General features: G+C 36.4%; 1 protein-coding gene across 8 annotated transcripts in view; it reads left to right on the top strand.

Moving 5' to 3' along the window:
* ABCB7 (ATP binding cassette subfamily B member 7) overlaps positions 1–20,744 on the top strand; it is a 113,112-nt gene that overhangs the window by 35,408 nt on the left and 56,960 nt on the right. For 4 of the 8 annotated variants that reach the window (XM_077989447.1, XM_077989449.1, XM_015127701.3 and 1 more), the window contains exons 2-3: positions 15,009–15,089; positions 16,852–16,938. In XM_077989447.1, the coding sequence (XP_077845573.1) occupies positions 15,009–15,089; positions 16,852–16,938 (168 nt within the window). The remainder of the gene's footprint in view (positions 1–15,008; positions 15,090–16,851; positions 16,939–20,744) is intronic. The other 4 variants (XM_077989448.1, XM_077989450.1, XM_015127702.3 and 1 more) reach the window with 2 other exon arrangements.

The raw sequence follows: 20,744 nt of genomic DNA, 5'->3' as shown, positions 1-20,744 counted from the left end.
GGCATTTTTTGTATGTGTATTTTTTTTTGGGGGGGTAGGGTAGAGTGGGTTTACCATATTTTTTGAAAAAGTCCCTGTTTTTCATTTGAGGAGCTAATTCAATTGGTTTGAGCAACAGCAGCATTATCAGAAATACACAGTTGGATTCTGTATCATGCCTCTGTTTAGTAAGACTATGGGGAGATAGTGGAATAGGAATTAGAAACCTGAGGCTTGAGTGCCCGTAGCAGTATTAAACTAAGAATTTAAAAATAGGCAGAACAACAACAAAAAAAGTCAGTGAACACCTGAAAGGGGAGACACAAAAACGGAGTAGCAAGGAGATATACAGAAGACATCCATGCTGAGGGGAGCAGTAGATTGCTCTCAGAAATTGTCCCAAATGCCTGTGTTTTCCTACCTCTGAAGTAGAAATTAGCTTTCAGCATGCTAGAAAGAGACCAGATATAGATAAGCCAAAAGGAATTTAAAGTTTACAAAGCCAAATACCTTTTTCAAAGTACCTTTTCTATCTAGTGTTAAGCAGGAACTCATTAGGTATCATTTGTCAGCCCTAGAGTTGGGTTTGTGTTTATATGAATGTTCTCTTAGCCTACACTTTCTGTTATAAGCAGATTAGGTCTGATATATCCTACTAATGGACAACCTGTATCAGACTTTGCTGAAATGCTTATAAAGAAAACCAAGGGGTTTGGGATATGACCTGCATAGTGAGCCATACAGAATGATCCAAGTAAATGAAAATGCTATCTTTTATGAGTTTCAAATAATTTTCCAGGTAATTTAATCACCAGTGGCAATGTGACACATGCATAAAAAGTAACAAACATAAAGGGGCATTATAGAAAAACAATGAAATTGTCCAGCTGTGGAATCGAAAGTTAAGAAATGTGCTTGAGGGTTCTCTTCCAAGTCCACATTAGTAAATATAAGAGCAAGCAATTTCGGTATTAAATTACTGAAAGTTGAAACTGTAAAGAAGCAGAAAACATTCCAATTCTATTTTCTTAACTTCTTTTATTACATTATCTCAACATTCCAGCTGTTGTGTGGAATGTGTGATAATTTCTCCATTGTGTCCACAAACACAATAGGGTTAGGAATCTTAGAAGTACTTCGAGATTTGTACCAATTTTCTAAAGATCTTGCGTTCTAATAAGCCAGCTCAATGAAATTATTCACTATTAAATGTGTCTAAAATGTGTCCTTGGTATATTCACTCTTAATATGATAAAGAAATTTCTCTTTGTACATTCGTCCCCAAATTTCATGATTTAAAAGGTGTTGGTTCTGGAGTTTTTTCTTAACTTTTAATATTCAGCCATTGGTTTTAATTGCCCTGATTTTGGCAAATGCTTTGCAATTCTTTGTTACTTTTATTAGCAAGCAGCTTGGAATCTCACATCACTTAGCTAAAACTTATGAAGCAGTGTGCAAGTTTTCATGATGACAAATATGTTATGATAAGTGAACCTATGTGAATGGGAACAATGAAACTTCATAGAAGTTACTTAAACAAACACAAAAATCTTTTATCAAGACCTTTTCTTCTGTCTTTTAAATAGGCCCTGCTGTTGGTGTTATGTACCCAGAGATGTGAAAATTTGGTAGATAAAGGAAAAACTATTTGAGGAAGAGGGGAATCCCATGCATATTTTTTGTTTGTGTGTTGCTTTTTTGTGGTGGTGCTGGTGGAGATTTTTTGGTCGATGTACTTTGTTTTGTCTTGCTGTGTCATTCTCAAAATTCTTGGAGGTTGAGAGATTTCAGAAATTATTTAGAGCAGGGGTCAGCAATCAGTGGCTCTTGGGCCAAATCCAGCATGTCACCTATTTTTGCAAGGCTCCTGTGCTAAGAATACTTGAAACATTTTTTTAATGTTTGGAAAAACAAGAAGAATATTTTGTGATAGATGACAATTGCATGAAATTCAAATTTCATTGTTCATAAATAAAGTTTTATTGGAGCACAGCCATACTTGTTCACTTACATATGTATGGCTACTTTCATGCTACAATGACAGAGTTGAATTGTTGTGACAGAAACTATATGCCTGCAAACTCTAAAATATTTACTGTCTGGAAAAGGGAACTCAAGAAAACAATCCCATTTACCATAGCATCAAAAAGAATAAAATACTTAGGAATAAATTTAACCAAGGAGGTGAAAGATCTGTATACTCAAAACTATGAAACACTGATGAAGGAAATTGAAGAAGACACAAATAAATGGAAAGACATTTTAATATCTTTGGATACTTTATAGAAAGATATTTTAATATTATAAAAATTTCAACACTACCCAACACAATCCCTATAAAAATTTCAATGGCATTTTTCACAGCAATAGAAAAAAATCATAACATTAACATGGGACAATCGACCCCAAGTAGCCAAAGCAATCTTGAGAGAGAGGAACAAAGTTGGAGGCATCACAGTTCCTATTTCAAATTACAAAGCTCTGTTAATCAAAACAGTATGGTACTGGCATAAAAACCGACACATAGACCAATGGAACAGAATATAGAGCCCAGAAATAAACCCATGCATATATATTCAACTAATCTTTTACAAGGGTGCCAAGAGTACAAAATGTGGAAAAGATAGTCTTTTCAATAAATCATGTTGTGAAAACAGGATGTCCACATGCAAAAGAATGAAATTGGACCATTATCTTATTCATACAAAAAAACCCCTCAAAATGGATAAAAGACTTACACATAAGCCTTGAAATCTTAAAACTCCTAGAAGAAAACATAGGGAAAAGCTCCTTGACATTACCCTTGGCAATGATTTTTTTGGATATGACACCAAAAGCTCAATCAATGGAAGCAAAAATAAACAAGTAGGTCTAAGTCAAACTAAAAAGCTTCTGTACAGCAAAGGAAACAGTCAACAAAACTATAAAGTAACCCATGGAGTGGGAGAAAATATTGGCAAATCACATGTCTGATAAGGGGTTAATATCCAAAATACAGAAGGAACTCACACAACTTACATACACATACACACACACACACATGCACACCCCAATTTTAAAATGGGCAAAGGAATAGGCACTTTTCAAAGAAGACATATAAATTGTCAGTAGGTATGAAAAGGTGGTCAGCATCACTAATGACCAGGAAAATGCAAATCAAAATCACAATGAAATATCACTTCATACCTGTTAGGATGGCTATTGCCAAAAAGATGAGCGATAGCAAGTGTTGGTGAGGGTGTGGTGAAAAGGAAACCCTTGTACACTGTTGGTGGGACTCCACATTGAGAAAACCATTTTGGAAAAGTGTAAAGATTCTTCAAAATATTAAAAATAGAAATATTACATGATCTAGCAGTTCCTCTTCTGTTTATCGGCACAAGGGAAATGAAATGGGCATATCAAAGAGATATCTGCATGCCCATGTTCATTGCAGCATTACTCACAACAGCCAAGATGTGGAAACAACTGAAGTGTCTGTGGATGGATGAATGGATAAAGAAATACATGTATATGTATAATGGAATATTATTTGGCCTTAAGAAAGAAGGAATTCCGCCATTTGTGACAACATGATTGAACCTGGAAGATATAATGCTGAGTGAAATGAGCCAGACATAGAAGGACAAATACACATTATCTCACTCTTGTGGAATCTAGAAAACTTTAATACATAGAAACAGAGAGTAGAACAGTAGAAATCAGCGGGTAGGGAGTTGGGGGAAATGGGGAGATGCTGGCCAAAAGTTACAAAGTTGCAGTTATATGGAATGAATGAATCTAGAGAGCTAACGTACAGCCTGATGACTATAGTTAATACTGTATTGTATCCTGGAAATTTGCTAAGATAGTAGATTTCAGGTGCTCTCACAATACACAAAAAAGGTAACTGTGAGGAGATAGATATATTAATTCGCTTGATTGCAGTCATCATTTTACTATGTGTACATATATGAAAACATGTTGTACACCTTAATATGTACAATAAAAAATACAGTCATCACTTAGCAACAGGGATACATTTCAGGAAATGCATCATTTAGGCGATTTTGTTACTGTGCGAACATCATAGAGTATACTTACACAGACTTAGATGGTGTAGCCTACTACTCACCAATAGTATGCATAGTAAAGCCTATTGCTCCTAGGTTACAAACCTGTACAGAATTTGACTGTATTGAATACTGTAGGCAGTTATAACACAATACTAAATATTTGTGTATCTAAACATAGAAAACATACAGTAAAAGTATGATATTATAATCTTATGGGACCACTGTCATATATGTATGTGGTTCATTGTTGACAGAAACGTCATTATATGGCACATGACTGTAAATAGAAAGTATGTCATGGTAAGTACTATTAGCAGGAATAATGCAGGGTACTGGGGATAGAGTATATGAGATAATTGCTATTTTTATATGTTATACTTTTATGTAATCTTAAAGCTAGCTTTACCTTTGTTAATAAGTATTCTTCTAAAAGATAAAAAAATTTTACCATCTGGCCCTTTACCGAAAAGTTTAACAACCTCTGTTGTAATCTAATTTTTAATGACAGAGATCAGCCTGATGATTTTATGGCCTGTTGAATGAAGACTCAGGTGAAATAAGCTGTCCAGAATCCTTAAGCTATGCTGCCATTTGTTCATTCATTCAATAAGCATTTACTGAATACCTAACACAGTAAAGAAAATCCTTTATAACTCAACTTTCAGCTGAGAGCTGTAATTACAGAATCTTGGAGACAGTCTACCATTTCCTTTCCCTTTGCTCCTCCCTTTCCCTCTCCCTTTTCCTGTCCTCCTTCCCCTACCCCCCAGTTTCTAGTCAGTTCGGAAGAAAACCAAGTTTTAAGTCATACTTACACTTTCAAAGTAGGTTAAATGTAGTTTTAAGTCACAGCAGTTTCTCTTTAAAAATGTATTGGGAACTTAATTTGAAATATTTTAAATATCAATCACAGATGATTAATGATCAGATGATAACAATATTCACACATGACTGTTTGAAACTGTTAAGCATTACATGTGTCATGGATATGTAGTTGTAAACTGTTTAATTTCTGAAGCTTCAGGAATCCAGAGTATTTAACTGACTCCAAAATCCCTGTTGCGTTGACAAGTTATACATTGCTTTTAGTCTTTTTATTTTTAGGTAATTCTTCCAGTATCATAAACACTGAGTGTAACTTGAATTATTAAAATTAACTTTTATTTTAAAAAGGATACAATCATTAGAAATTACTAAATATATTTATTAATAGGATTCTTTTTTGATAAAGATTGAATTTTTACCATAAAGGAAGAATCCAATTGTAATGTGAATAGATTTCAATTTTATTAGCCTCTTCACTTGAGTCTTGGCCTCATTTACATGGAAGCAGTTCTGTCTGCTAGATTGATGGTTTTAATGTTGATATTTTATAATTATTTATTGAATGTTTACACAGTCAAAGCATTATGTCCATGCAACTGTCTATTGAGGATTAATATGTTTAACGATTAGTGGGTCCTTTATGCTTGGAGGTCACAGATTCCTTAACTTTTAGATTCTTCTAGAATTTCTTTTTTTTTAATTTTTAAGTGAGATAAACATGATTCTACAGTGTAAACATTTTAACTTACCTGCCACGTAAAGTGGACTGGCAGATTGTCATTTTCGGTACACTGGATTTTTTTTTTGGTATCTCTGCACATTAATTATGTCTATTATCTTTGGTAATATATGGTTTATTGTTGTGTATGTCTTTGGATGGATGGTGTTGTAAATAAATTCAGATGCTAGATTTGTTGAAGAAATAAATTATCTACTTAGCTAAGTTTTTAAAAATTCAATTAATAACAGCACCCTTTTCATTTCATTCCACAAAAATTGTGGAATTTCAGAGTTGGAATGGACCTTAGAGGGTATCTAATCCAACCCTCTAATTTTCAAATCAAGTTTCACAGAATTAATTTTGTTTTTTTCTGTTGCCTTCCTCAGTGTATAAATGGAAGATATTTTGCTGTAAAACCTTCCCTGGAGGTTTTAAAAGTAGAGTCTCTAATTTACAAAATAAATCATGTTTCAGAAATGGTTGTAAGTCTATTGTTTAGAACGCAGAGCATTTTTCCATAAGAAGGATATTATAAATAACAATAAGATTTCAGGACTAGCCCCCAAAGGGTGTGATCCCATTATGTGATGGGGATTTTTACTTTTGCAGTGAAGGATGTTTTAAATCATCAGTGCTGCTTATCTCTGGGGAACAGGAAGGAGATGACATTATAGAGGAATATTTGGAGGACTCTCTTTTTACCGTTAGGTCTTAGGCTGGGTAGTGGATACATATGTGCTTATTATATTGTTTCCTGATCTTTTTATATACCTGAAATATTTAATATAACAATGCTTTTTTAGTACCAGAAGTTCAGTTTGAATATGAACATTAGAAATTGTTTACATTGATCTAGGACATTGCTTTACCCTTGGGAAAAAATAAAGTTAAATTTAAACAGATATTTACCTTGAATACCCATGCTTAAGGGAAAACATGATTTGATTAGAGATGGATAAAGAGATAGCTAGAAATTCTAAAGGGGTTTCATGGGTACTTTTAAGGGCTTAGATTTGATGCACGTTGTCTTTATTTTGCACAATATGACTTCAGAATATATGATTTTGCTGTTAATTTAAGGGTATTACCAATATTTATCTTTTACTTAGCAGCCATATATAGGCATGGTTTTGAGAGAGAAGAAAGAAAATAGTCACTTATTTGAGATAACTAGGCAAGTTGTGAAAGGCAAAGGTTAAATTGCATTTGCATGTGCAAACATGGGCAAGATTCTTGCTTTGATGTGCAGTTACTTGAACTAGGGGCTGGTGAAAAACGTGAAAATGGGGGAGTAAAGCTTGTTAGAACTTCCGAATATGGAGAAAAGCAGTGAGGACAATGTGGTGGAGTTAAGTCCTGGAAGGGCATCTTTGACATTGCATGGCTTGGTTACTGTGGTGAAGAGATTGGAGAATCCATGGTATGGTGTGAAAGCTTGGGTTTAGCGAGACTCCGTCTCAAAAAAACAAAACAAAACAAAACAAAAACATATAAGCAGAAATCAGCTACTGTTTATTGTACTTTGGAAAGCGAGCAGATTTTATCAATAATTTGGTTACTTTTTTGTGTATAGAGATTGGTTTTGGGTTGATTTGGTTTTTGGTATTTTGCAGTATACAACATTGTTTTTTTTTTTTATGTTGACACATTATTCTAGCTGTACAACCCACTTATGGCTTAGGGGAAGCTTAAGTATTACTTGCCCTTTTGTTACTGGAAAGGGGTCCTGATCCAGACCCCAAGAGAGGGTTCTTGGATCTCACGCAAGAAAGAATATGGGACCCGTCCTTAGAGAAAAGGGAAAGCAAGTTTATTAAGAAAGTAAAGGAATAAAAGAATGGCTATTCCATAGGCGGGGCAGCAGTATGAGCTGCTGCTCGCCCATTTTAATGGTTATTTCTTGATTATATGCTAAACAAGGGATGGATTATTCTCACCTCCCCTTTTAGACCATACGGAGTAACTTCCTGATGTTGCCACGGCATTTGTAAACTGTCATGGCGCTGGTGGGTGTGTAGCAGTGAGGGTGACCAGAGGTTACTTTTGTTGCCAGGTTGATTTTGGTGGATTTTAGCTGGCTTCTTTACTGCAACCTGTTTTATCTTCTTTGTCTTTATGACCTATATCTTGTGCTGACCTCCTGTCTCATCCTGTGACTTAGAATACCTTAACTGTCTGGGAGTGTAGCCCACCAGGTCTCTGCCTTATTTTACCAAGCCCCTACTCAAGATGGAGTTGCTCTGGTTCAAATGCCTCTGACATTTCCCCCCTCCCTTTTATAAGAGAACCCTTAATCCTAAGGGTTGCAGAAGGATAAAGATCCATTTTCTGCAATTTCTTCAGGCTGAATAGGGGCGATGATCTTCCTGCCTAACTGTGAGGGTCTCTTATATTCAGGGTAGAGAGGAGCTCAGTCAGAAAGCATCAATATGTTGAGGGCCATTCATAACTCTTGAGTTCTGACAAAAGGTGATATCTGGAAGATTAATAAGTGTTTAAGACTGAGTAAACTTATTCTGCATTCCTGCACAAAGAGTGCAACAACAATATATTCCACAACAGTAAAGCAAAATAAGCAAAATTATCCCAAGTAAACTAAATTAGAAGGCTTTCAATGAACTGTGCAACTCTTGGAACCAAGCTGATATGGAGTTGCTGATTCCAGTGTGTCCAGAATAGAATACTGATCTTGATTTTTACAATACCCATCCCTCTTGTTTCTTCTGAGCAGCAGCCAGAGATCACTGGTTGGCTCACAGGAACAAGCAGTCAGTCTAAATTGCAGAAAAAACTCTAAAACGATTGTTGAGACTAGAATATAACAACAAGTGTAGCATAGTTCTTGAAACATAATTTTTTCTCTCTCCAGTCTCCAATTTTTACTAAAGATAAATCATGGTAAGACTGATTTACTTTATTATGCTTGGCCTGATTATTTGTATAAATTCCAACAAGAATAATTTTTTTTTTTACGTAGGCTTTTTTTTTTTTTTTTTTTTTTTTTTTTGAGACAGAGTCTTGCTCTGTCACCTAGGCTGGAGTGCAGTGGCACGATCTTGGCTCATTGCAACCTCCGCCTCCTGAGTTCCAGTGATTCTTCTGCCTCACCCACCGGAGTAGCTGGGACTACAGGTACATGCCACCTTACCTGGCTAATTTTTGTATTTTTATGAGAGATGGGGTTTCGCCATGTTGGGCAGACTGGTCTCAAACTCCTGACCTCAAGTGATCCGCCTGCCTCAGCCTCCCAAAGTGCTGGGATTACAGGTGTGAGTCACCATGCCCAGCCTACATAGGCTTTTTCAATTGGCTTTGATGGAACTCTGCTTCATAAGGAATCTTAGATAAGACTTTTTTTAAAGCCAAGCCCAGTCATGGGTTAGTACCCTCAAATCCCTATCAGTTGATTAAATTCCTTTCCTCTTGAGGTCCCAAGATAATTTGGGGCTCCTGGACCTGTTAGAAAGTGACATTCTTTGCTTACCATAGTTTAGGAACCCTGCACAGGAACTATGTAGACAAGGTATGAGGCCAGTTTTCCCAAGGGGCTTTTATTGACTCTATAAGTCAAGTTAGATTCCTCAAAGGAAAGCATGCCATTGCAGTCAAAGCCTTGGTAAAATAGCCAGTTTCTCCAATTGTGTCCTGTTGCAAAAGAAAACAGTTTATTTATTTTTATTTATTATTTATTCATTTTTGAGACGGAGTCTCGCTCTGTCGCCCAGGCTGGAGTGCAGTGGCGTGATCTCGGCAACCTCCACCTCCCAGGTTCAAGTGATTCTCCTGCCTCAGCCTCCCGAGTAGCTGGGATTATAGGCACCCGCCACCACACCCGGCTAATTATTGTATTTTTAGTAGAGACAGGGTTTCACCATTAGCCAGGCTGGTATCAAACTCCTGACCTCAAGTGATCCGTCTGCCTTGGCCTCCCAAAGTGCTGGGATTACAGGCATGAGCCACCATGCCCACCCAAGAAAACAGTTTCTTATTGCACTTATGCAAATTACTATATTTCCATAAATTAAGAATACTCACAAATATTTTCCAAATTTTAGAGAAATCGGGTAGAGAGAAACATATAGGCTCCAAATTTTGTTTACAGGAGTATATTTTACTCAATTGCTACAAGCTGTAAATAGCTTAAAAGTTTTCTGGACTCTGAAAAATAAAACAAAGGATCAGCAACATTTTAAGCAAAGTAAAAAAGATTACTTCAGTCTTGTATTAGTTCAATACATTCAATTAACTCCTATTCTGTTTGATATTCGTCAACATTTTAGCTCTGCATGAGAGTCCTAAAAGTTTTTTTTTTCTATCCTAATTTCATAATCTCCAAAGTTATCAGACACCTGCATTTAGAAACACCTGTCAAAGTCCTATAGCTGACTATAAACCACCTTTTGAAGAGGATCAGAACAAGACAACAATTGTCTTGTTGTGTATATTAAAAAGTCCTAGGACAGCCACTATTCAAGGAAGTTTTGGTTACTTCTGTGGCATACAATTGTACATAATAATTATAACTATTAATAATATACACAAAGTTATATCAGGATTATAGGAGTTTTACATAATTTTGGAACAGATACTAGTAACATATGTATATAAATAGAGCCCAAAGAAAGTCAAATACCATTTCATATTTGACAATGCTTCCTGTATGATTTTTATACTAAATGAGCCAAATTTCACCATTGCATTTGTGCATTATTGATGTCAAACCCAATTCCTAACAAAACCTTATAGACATATCTACCCAATTTTAATGTTTGACGATAAGGTAAGATTCTCATAAACCTTTTATAACCCTTTACAAAAATTTTTGTTAAACAGTAGATAAGTGCTCTAAGAAAAACCTATTGTGCTTTTATTCCAGTGTTCAATTTACGGAAAAACTGAATAATACCCCCTTTAACTTTAGCCAATATGTCACACACGTAATTTTTTTTACAGGATTAATTTTCCACAAACCTTCCACAACTTGCTCAGACTTTCAGCTTTATCCTAACTTAAAACAATCCTTTAACCCTTTAATCTAGGCAGAAAAATCCATATTTCCATGCCTTCTTGTAATCTTTTACCAAAAACTCATTTCACTTTCTTTACATACCTTGGATGTAAAACTGTTTCTATTTCCCAAAGATTACTTAAGTCATGTGAACTAAAAGTCATTACAATTTTTACTTTTCTGATAAAATGTTTGATCTAAACTCTTGTTATAATCAAGCCAATTAATCAAAGATCTTTTAGATATAAGCATCATACACACAACATATATAAATATCCAGAGAGACAGAAGGTCCTGTAGCTGTAAGGTTCTTCATTCGCCGGTTTTTAAGTTTCTCTTTAAAGCCTGAAGTTTCTAGGGCCTAATAAGCAGGCACAGCTGGAAGGCAAAACAGATCTCCAGAAATTAAGGGTCCCATTTTTATACCAGATTCTGGATCCCAAAAAGAGGGAATCAGCTCATCCCCATGGGAGTGTTAATCTCTCAATGTGGGGTGGGGACATCTCCATACTTCCTAGGTGGCTAAGAGCATGCTTCTCTGATCCAAACCTGCAGAGCTGAGTATTTCCCCATAAGTGCCATTAGCTGTCCCCAAAAGTATATTTCCTATTTAGTTATTACACACCAAAGTTCTCTCATAATACAAATTAGTTTCTGTTACCTCCCCAAAAGTAAAAAATGTCAGATAATGGAATACAAAATAGAACAGAGCCTTAGATTTTGAGAGGAATCTATCTACTTTTTATTCCTGAAGTTTCATGAGGAAAACAGAGGTTTATTTCAAAATGGGATCTGTGGCGCTTCCTCTTTTTTCCTAAGGAGTCCCAGGCTGTTAGAACTTGAATATCTGCTTTTAATTAAGCTGACTTTTAACCATAGTGCTCTTTTTTTTTTAAAAAAAAAGGCCTTTTAAATTTCTTATTACCAGACTTTAGCCGGCTGATATTTCTGGCTTTTGAACTTTACCAAAAGTAACTTCACAGGTGCTCAGAGAAAGGAAAAATTCAAGAAAGGCACACAGATAACACAAAGTGGTCATTCCTTAAGCCAGGAATTGAATCCTGCACCGTGGCTGCCATTGTGTTGGCAGAGACCAAAAGAAAGCACTGCCACGTGGTTACAAGGTCAAGCTCCCAAGGATGTGACTGACGAGTTTTCTGGGCTGTCTTGAACAGTAGGTTTATGGGATCCTAAGCCCATGTTCTATCTTAAGGTACTCCTCTTTATGACAGAATGATACAGAAAGACAAATTCATAGCACAAAGTATAACAGATTCACTACAGCTTAAGACTAGCTTCACAAATCCTTTTTCCAATTAATCAAAATTTTACAGAGGAGCTAAACAGTGATTTTTACTATTCATTCAACCAGTTCGCACAGAGAGAGAAAGGAAAGGAAAGGGAGAAAAGTATTGCCTATATTGGGAGGGGAAGGCAAAGAGCTCAGGGAGGCCAGAGAAAGACCTACCCATTGCAGCGACACTGAAGAGTTCAGGTGGCCGCTTGCCGGTAGCGAAGGGATTTTTTCCAGCAGTCCCATCAGCTCTCAAAATGTCCCCATATCCCATGGTCCTATACATACCTAATCCTGTCATCCATAGCCATCAGCAAAAAGTGCAAAACAGATTAATCCAAAGAGAATTGTGGTTAACATCCCATAGTGCCAAACCTGTTCTCAGCTGAGAGGGACTTTACTAAGAGGGGCCTCTAACACCCTAAATCTTAGGAAGGACCCTAACCCTAAAATCTTAGGAAGGACCCTAACCCTAAAAGATCAGCCTTTTATTGAGAGGAACCTTTAACCCTGTCTGTCTTAGGAGAAGCTCTAACACCCCTAAGTTGGGCGTCTAACCAATCCCATTCTTTACTTGCGTATATGCACCCAACCTACCCAAAGTCAACCAATTGGTGTCCGCAGGTGATTTTCCTTTGGGTCAGGGGTCTCTTTAGTATAGTCCCTTCGGTGATCTCTAGAGAGATACTGCTGGACCTCACCACTTACCCAAAAGCCTTTAGGTTGGGGGTTTCCTCAGTATTGTCTCTTCTGTGGTTGCCAGAAAGATGTTACTGGAAAGGGGTCCCGATCTAGACCCCAAGAGAGGGTTCTTAGATCTCATGCAAGAAAGAATTCAGGGTAAGTCCTTAGAGAAAAGGGGAAGCAAGTTTATTAAGAAAGTAAGGGAATAAAAGAATGGCTACTCTGTAGGCAGAGCAGATTTTTATGGTTATTTCTTGATTATGTGCTAAGCAAGCACATAATCAAGGTGGATTATTCTTGCCTCCCTTTTTTAGACCATATAGGGTAACTTCCTGATGTCACCATGGTATTTGTAAACTGTCATGGTGCTGGTGGGAGTGTACTAGTGAGGACGACACAAGATTACTCTTGTCGCTATCTTGGTTTGGGTGGGTTTTAGCCAGCTTCTTTACTACAACCTGTTTTATCAGCCAGGTCTTTATGACCTGTATTTTGTGCCGACCTCATAGCTCATCCTGTGACTTAGAATGCCTTAACCACCTGGAAATGTAGCCCAGCACATCTCAGCCTTATTTTACTAAGCCCCTACTCAAGGTGGAGTTGCTCTGGTTCAAATGCCTCTGATACTTTGGGAGAGACTTGACCTGAGAAGCAAATTTTTTCCTCACTAAATTGATGGTAGATTTCAAAAAGGTGTCTGTCCATTTTGCAGATGTCTGTGTGGTATTTCACATGGAGAGATTCTTCTGCCTTCTTTCAGCTCCACTTTTGAAACGTTACCGAGGAAAAAATGGCCTCAAGGAAACTTTGATTGGAGTTGCAAACTGAAGATTATCTGAGACAGGTCTCAATTTACAGATTTATTTTGCTAAGGTTAAGGACTATGGCATATGACACAGCCTCAGGAGGTCCTGAGAACATATGTCCAAGTTGGTTTGGTTATAGCTTGTGTTTATACAATGGGGGCAGGCGGCAGGGGGGTGGTGCGACTTCCAGGTCATAGGTTGAAAGAGTTAAGCCCTGCCTGAAGAGTTGAATTCGGCATAAAGAAATGCTTGAGTTTGAACAGGGGCTTGTGGAATCCAAGGTTCTTCTCATGTAGATGAAGCTTTCAGGTCACAAGCTTCAGAGATAAAAGATGGTGACTGTCTCTTATCAGACCTTAAAAGGTGTCAGACTTTCCAGAAAAGACTTAGTAAGGGAAGGAGAGTCTCTATGGAATACAAATTTCCCCCACAAGAGACAGATTTGTAGGGCCATTTCAGAATATGTCAAAGAAATTTATTTTGGGATAAAATATTTCGATTTCCTTCAGGGCCTGTGAATCTGTCATATGATACTATAGCAGTCGGGTTGGAATTTGGCATCTCATTGTCACAAATTCTGCTTTGTCAGTCTTAAGATCACTGTTTTAATATTAATACTGGCCAGTTGTTTCTGAACTCCAAAGGGAAGAGGGTATATTGAGGCATGTCCAATTCCACCCCCTCAACCAGCATCAAGGCCTGAACTAGACTTCCAGGTTTCTTTGGGGTCCCCTTGGCCAAGAGGGGGGCCATTCAGTTGGTTGGGAGACTTAGCAGCTTTTTCCTATTGGCTTACAGAGTCCATCATCTGGTTACATAGAATCATTTGTCAAAACTCATCTTGTGACTAGTATATAAATTTAGCATTCAGATTAAGACTAAAGACGGCACAGAAACAAGATGTGGAGCATAATGAAATGCAGTAAAGAGAGTTAGAACAAAAGAGTATTTGAAAAGAACATAAAAGCCATTTAAGAAAAATTGGGTTGAAGACTTTAGGGGATTTAAGAAGCGAAGACCAAAAAAAAAAAAAAAAAAAAAAAAAAGAAACAGACAGAAACCAGAAAGAAAGGGGATGAAACCAGAAAGAAAGGGGATGAAAAGAAAGTACAATTTGACATTTATAATGAGTAATACAATTTACTTCCATACCTGGACCGCAATTTTATTTTTGGTTTTTTTTTTTTTTTTTTTTTTTTGAGACAGAGTCTCGCTCTTTTTGCCAGGCTGGAGTGCAGTGGTGCGATCTCGGCTCACTGCAACCTCCGCCACTCCTGGGTTCAAGCGATTCTCCTGCTTCAGCCTCCTGAGTGTCTGGGACTACAGGTGCGCGCCACCATGCCCAGCTAATTTTTATATTTTTAGTAGAGACAGGGTTTCACCATGTTGGCCAGGATTGTCTCGATTTCCAGACCTCATCATCTGCCCGCCTCGGCCTCCCAAAGTGCTGGGATTATAGGCATGAGCCACCAGGCCCAGCCTGTTTTTTGTCTTTTTAGGCATATATTAAAAGCATAATCATCTCTCCAATATTGGCTGTGGTTTTAATTTTATGTATGTTTGTGAACAAAGGAAATAATCTTTGAATATTAAGTGTCCACTCTGAAACTTCCTCCTACTTTTTTTTCCTTGTCAGCAGATCCCAGAGTCATTAAAAAGTATCACATGGCAGAGATTGGGAAAAGGCAGTTCAAGACAGTTCTTAGATGCTGCAAAGGTAAGATTGAGCAAACACATCTACATATAGCTAGGAAAAACCTGTAAGCCCTTGGAGCATTTCCCAATGTATACTACATATTTTACATCTCCCTTTTTGTGTTTTTCTAAATGCTGGCAAGATGAATAAGAATTTATGTTTCTGCTTCTGGAAATACAGAGGAAGTCTTGATGTTTTCTATCCCTGGAAAATTCTATCCGAATCTCTTGAATCAGTGCCAACTAGAGTAATATTTTCAGAAAGCTTTTATAAATGTAATAGCAACTTGTTGACACTTAAATTTATCCTGTTAGTTTATATCTGATATGTGAAATGCTTTATGTTTTTTGATGTTACCAATGTTCAGATAGTAGTAATATCAAGGGATTCTAAGCTTATTAGAGCCCATGAGGTAGGTAGTGCTGAGTTTACATGTCAATGAGGTTATTTTTCATTGCTAATATAAGTGAAAGACATCTTTAAAAATTCCCAGTGCTTTGAAATGAGACCCATAAATCTCTATGATAGAAAAGACTAGAAAATTAGAAGACAGTCTAAATTCTGGGTATTTTGTTTATTTTTTCTTTATGATTAATAATTATTTGCCATTAAGGTATAAGGCATTGTTCTAATTTATGCAGAGGCTGTAGAAATGAATTATATTTTACATTATTAAAGTGTTGAGGGGAAAATGTGCTTAGTCTTCTTATTGTCTATGACACCACTAAGTTGACTTCTATTTTAGTCTTTTGTTTTGTTGAAGACCTCACTATCTTGTGTGGTATTCACCAGACCCCTTGATAAAACCTGTTGCTCAATCTTTTAGAGGAAAAAATGGCACAGAGAGATATTGTCAGACTAAGAATTACCTTTTGATGTTTTCCTTTACAAAGTGCTTTGAGATTATTGATCCAAAAATCAATATCCTGTTTATGGCAATTACTTTTTCTGTCTCAACTGGTGAGAACAAGAAGGCACTTTTTGCTTTTTGTAATTCCATTTTCATAGCTTGGCCCAGAGCTGATATTGTTATGCTATGTATGATATTGGTACACATTTGTGTTTGTAAAGAACTGTGCCTTTGTTCATTAATTATTGATTATTATAGCTACTGAAAAATCATCTAATCCAACAAGTATTGAAACTTACCTTGCCCATGTGGTATGTTCCATGAGAGATACAAAGATAAAAGACACTGTCTCTGATCTTCAGAAATTTATCACATAATAAGAAAGGCAAAACAGTGTATGCAAATGACTACAATATAGGCATAAGACAGACTATGAGATATTAAAAAATACCTTGTTTCTAAATGTATATATGAGCCAGTACAAGAAAAAGAATCAGTTGTTTAAAATCAACTGTATTAATTATAAAACAGAAATGTACAGACAAGGAAAGCAAGTGAGATATAAATTAACTGTATATTATACTTGCTTACCAATAATGAAATAAGAGATTATCAGCACTATAGTAGTGAATGACACTGGGAAAGCCAGTGTAAGTCAAGTAGAAGTGTAAAACAGGTTAAATCCTTTAAACGTCAGTTTCAAAAGCTATTTAGAGAAAGTGACTTCACTGAGTTTGTTCTATCTTAGTATTTTTTATATAAATTTAGCTATAAGTTAATTGTGGAGGTGTTTTGCTTTACTATGCCAGACTAAATACTATACCTGTGAATTTGTTTTGGAAACATTCATTAGATTAGACAGTTTAAGCCAGGTTTTGAAACATCTGAAATTCTGTAATAGCTAATGGACTGCTTGGTATCATCTTCAATTAGGCTCTCCAGGTATGGCCACTGATAGAAAAGAGGACATGTTGGCATGGTCATGCAGGAGGAGGACTCCACACAGACCCAAAAGAAGGGGTAAGAGCCTGTAACAAATAACTGGAAATTCTTAATGATTGTCCTTGCACAGAAGATATATGTATTTAAGATTATAATATTCTAGAATATTTTGATTGACTCATCTAATTGCATGTTCTCTAATGAAAAAAATCATATTCATTGACCATAGTTTATAGATGATATTTTCTCAGACTTAAAACAAAGATTTATGATTAAAAAAGAAAAGTTATTTGTCCACCTAAATGTTTTAGTTCTTTAAAATAGCATCAGTTGAGGTTGTTATGTAATCTAGCCTTATAATAAGTATAAGTAGGCGAATTAGATTTAGCACCTAAAAAACAATTTTGTGTGTGTATGTGTTTGTGTGTGCGCGCGCGCATGCTTCAGGGTTAATGTTTCCCCTTCTATACACTTAGAGAAATCCTAAAATACCCCCTAGTTTCATGGTAAATCCTCTATCTACCTGATCCACCTAGTTATCCATATTCTTTATCATTATTATTATCGTTATACAGCCATGCTAAGCAGTAGGGCTGTTGAAATAGAAAGACTTGCACTATATATTTTTTCTCAGTAAGTGAAAAATGTCACTGGAATACTGTTACACAGTATTACATCTGGCCCTTTTTCTCTGAGCTTGCCTTTATTTTCTTCCTCCGGCTTGACCCAGTCAGTATATGCATGTTATTTCTAAGTAGAAATGATATTTTCAGGGTTGGTGGTCAACTGAACAAATTTTATGTAACAGTACTCTTTTTTTTTTTTTTTTTTTTTTTTGAGACAGAGTCTGGCTCTGCCGCCCAGGCTGGAGTGCAGTGGCCGGATCTCAGCTCACTGCAAGCTCCGCCTCCCGGGTTCACGCCATTCTCCTGCCTCAGCCTCCCGAGTAGTTGGGACTACAGGCGCCCGCCACCGCGCCCGGCTAGTTTTTTGTATTTTTTAGCAGAGACGGGGTTTCACCATGTTAGCCAGGATGGTCTCGATCTCCTGACCTCGTGATCCGCCCGTCTCGGCCTCCCAAAGTGCTGGGATTACAGGCTTGAGCCACCGCGCCCGGCCTAACAGTACTCTTTAAATTGTAGAGAGAGAAGTAAATGTTAGTTATTTTTTTGATAGGAAGTGATTGGCAGGAAACAGTTTTCAGTGCTTTTTTCCATTCTTCTTTGTTTCCTAGTACAGTTCTTTCAAGGAACTCAAAACACTTCACATTAATGTTTCTGTCCCATTTTTGAACATTATTATCCTTCATAGCTGATTTTTAAAACAGCAAAATGTCATAAAATAAAATTTTAAAAAATTAACCCAAATAGTAAGATTTGTTCATCCATGCATTAGTTTTTGGTATGATATTTGCCAGTTTTCAGGATCATCTGTCACCAAGGCCTCTTAAGGATAGTTGCTAATAATATTCTAAACACAACCAAAAATAAGTTGACTTAATAAAGAGAAGCAGCTACTTCTTTTAGGCTCAAGCACTATAAACTTCAAGACAGTTTCTTTCTGCTCCAGTAAAATAAAGCAACACTCATTGTAATACTTTAGTCTGTAGCCCTTTGTTTTCCCTTGCCATCTTTGTATTAGTTTAGCCTTTTTATCTAAATGGAATCATAGAATCATATAACTTGGAGACCATGTCAGAAAAGAAATAGTATGGAGTCGTAGTTAAGAGCTTGAGCTCTGGAGCCAGACTGCCTGGATTTGAATTGTGGCTCCATCACTTGCTAGTAGAATGACCTTGAGCTAGTTTCTTAATCTCTGTATGCTTCAGTTTCTTCATCTGTAAAATGAGGGTGATAATTTTGAAGGGGATTTAAATGAGTGAACTCCTCACACCATGTTAAAGCTCTTAAATAGTGCTTGACACATAGTGAGTGCTCAATAAATATTAGCTGCGGTTGTTATAATGTGAGATTGTAAGTCCTATCCTCTACCCTAATCCATTTATTTAAAAAGTATATATTGAATGCCTTCTTTGCGCTAAACTCTGTGTTAAGTACTGGAGATATACAAGACAAAATCTCTGCTGTCTAGAAACTTAACAACATGGCAGAATATCTAAACTGCCATGTAGAAGTTTTATCACTGTGACAAATAATAGATTTGACCTCATAACCAACTGAAATCTGTAGTGCTTTACTTTTTGTGTGCTTGTTTATAGAGAAGGGATCTCTCTATGTTGCCCAAACTGCTCTTGAACTCCTGGGCTCAAGCAATCCTCCCACCTCAGCCTCCCTGAGTAGCTGGGACTACAAGTGTGCACCACCAAACCCAGCTTTGCTTCACTTTTTATTCATATGTGTGTTCTTAACAACTAACAATCAGTATTAATAATGCTGCTTGGAAGTTATTTAAATCATTCATTTATATAGCATGGGATCATAAAGGGTTTGTGAAAAAGGAGTGGCAATTTCAGTATTTGAAAACTCCTGTTTTTAAAGTAGATGTATTAAGAAATTGTTTTATAATAGAATCCCCAGATTTTTAAAGGATTTTGGAGCTTTATTCCTGCATTTAAATTTTTATTTATATGCTGCTTTGAAGAGGCATCTGCTAGTAAATTTAGTTAGCCATGTACTCTTAATAAGGACACAAATAATGAAGACCTTAATGAAAGGATTCTTTCTGAGATTTTGCTTGACATACTCTTTTTTTATGTTAGAAACACATTCTTATTGATTGGACACAGTCAGAAGCTGGTAGTTTTTAAACAGAAATTTTCACTTAAGCAATCGGAGAGCTTGATGTAATCAGAAGAAGTGAAACAGTAACTTGGAATATTAAAAATTGGTATTAAAACTTGGAGTAACTTGGAGGACTAAAAATTGGAAGATTGGGAAGAGGCTTGTTAAAATGAGTGGACACATTAGACCAGTGGCCAAGCATACCTGGATGGCATGGTGCAGCTGAATTCTAGCTCTGATTTCATACATAATCAAGTAGCCTTATGATCTTCATTTGATTTCTAAAATTGTCTTTCCTTTGGGATAGAAAATTCATTGACTGGCCAACTTGAATATCAGTCTGGCGGGTAGTTCTTTTTATTGTAAATTATTAAATGGACTGTCAAATACAAATCCATCTAATATGTAGCATAATCCATTTAAGGAAAGGGTCTAATCACCACTGAATAAGTTCTTCATTGAAGTTTCAGACCAGCAAAACTCGGAAAACAAACCCTGAAGTATAATGTAACAAAAATTGTAAAGCCTTTCCTGACAACTCATACATATTTTCTTCTCTTATCCCAAATTCACTATATGTGTATCTCCAACAACACAAGAAAAATTTTCCAGTTACACTCTGGATTTTTTAGACATCGACTGAACTCGCTAGTTTTTGACCATCTTTTTATAAATCCATTGTTATCCTTAATAATATTGAAGTGGTTTGTTCCTTTTATTGCAGTTGTTGGGTTGAGGGGAGTTCTTTTCTCTGGATAGTTGACTTATCCCTGAAATTATGGACACTTTCAAATTTTCTTCTAGATTGGTTTTTTAGGGAGAAAACATTCAGCCTATAGCTCATATTTTTACAAAACAACATTCCAATTTTTTTTATGTTTTTTAGTTCCTCACTACAAGTTTTGTCCCCAAGTAGTTTCTTTCAAAATCAGTCCCTTGATTCTATGAGGTATTACATTTCTTGCTATTAGAATTTAGGAATGTCTGTAAAACCAGAATTCTTAGAGAAATTCCTTATCAGCTAAGGAAAAGGTGATTCTTCTACCTTTATCAAAAGATCATTTTTTTTTTACTCTTCATTTTCTTATCAAGGGCCACTGGGCCTCACTCCCTTGAAAAGAATGAGCTGCGGGTAGAAAAATA

This window comes from Macaca mulatta, chromosome X (genome assembly GCF_049350105.2).
Source record: "Macaca mulatta isolate MMU2019108-1 chromosome X, T2T-MMU8v2.0, whole genome shotgun sequence".
In the NCBI taxonomy this organism is placed as follows: domain Eukaryota; kingdom Metazoa; phylum Chordata; class Mammalia; order Primates; family Cercopithecidae; genus Macaca; species Macaca mulatta.
This window is presented reverse-complemented; position numbering and strand designations above follow the sequence as displayed.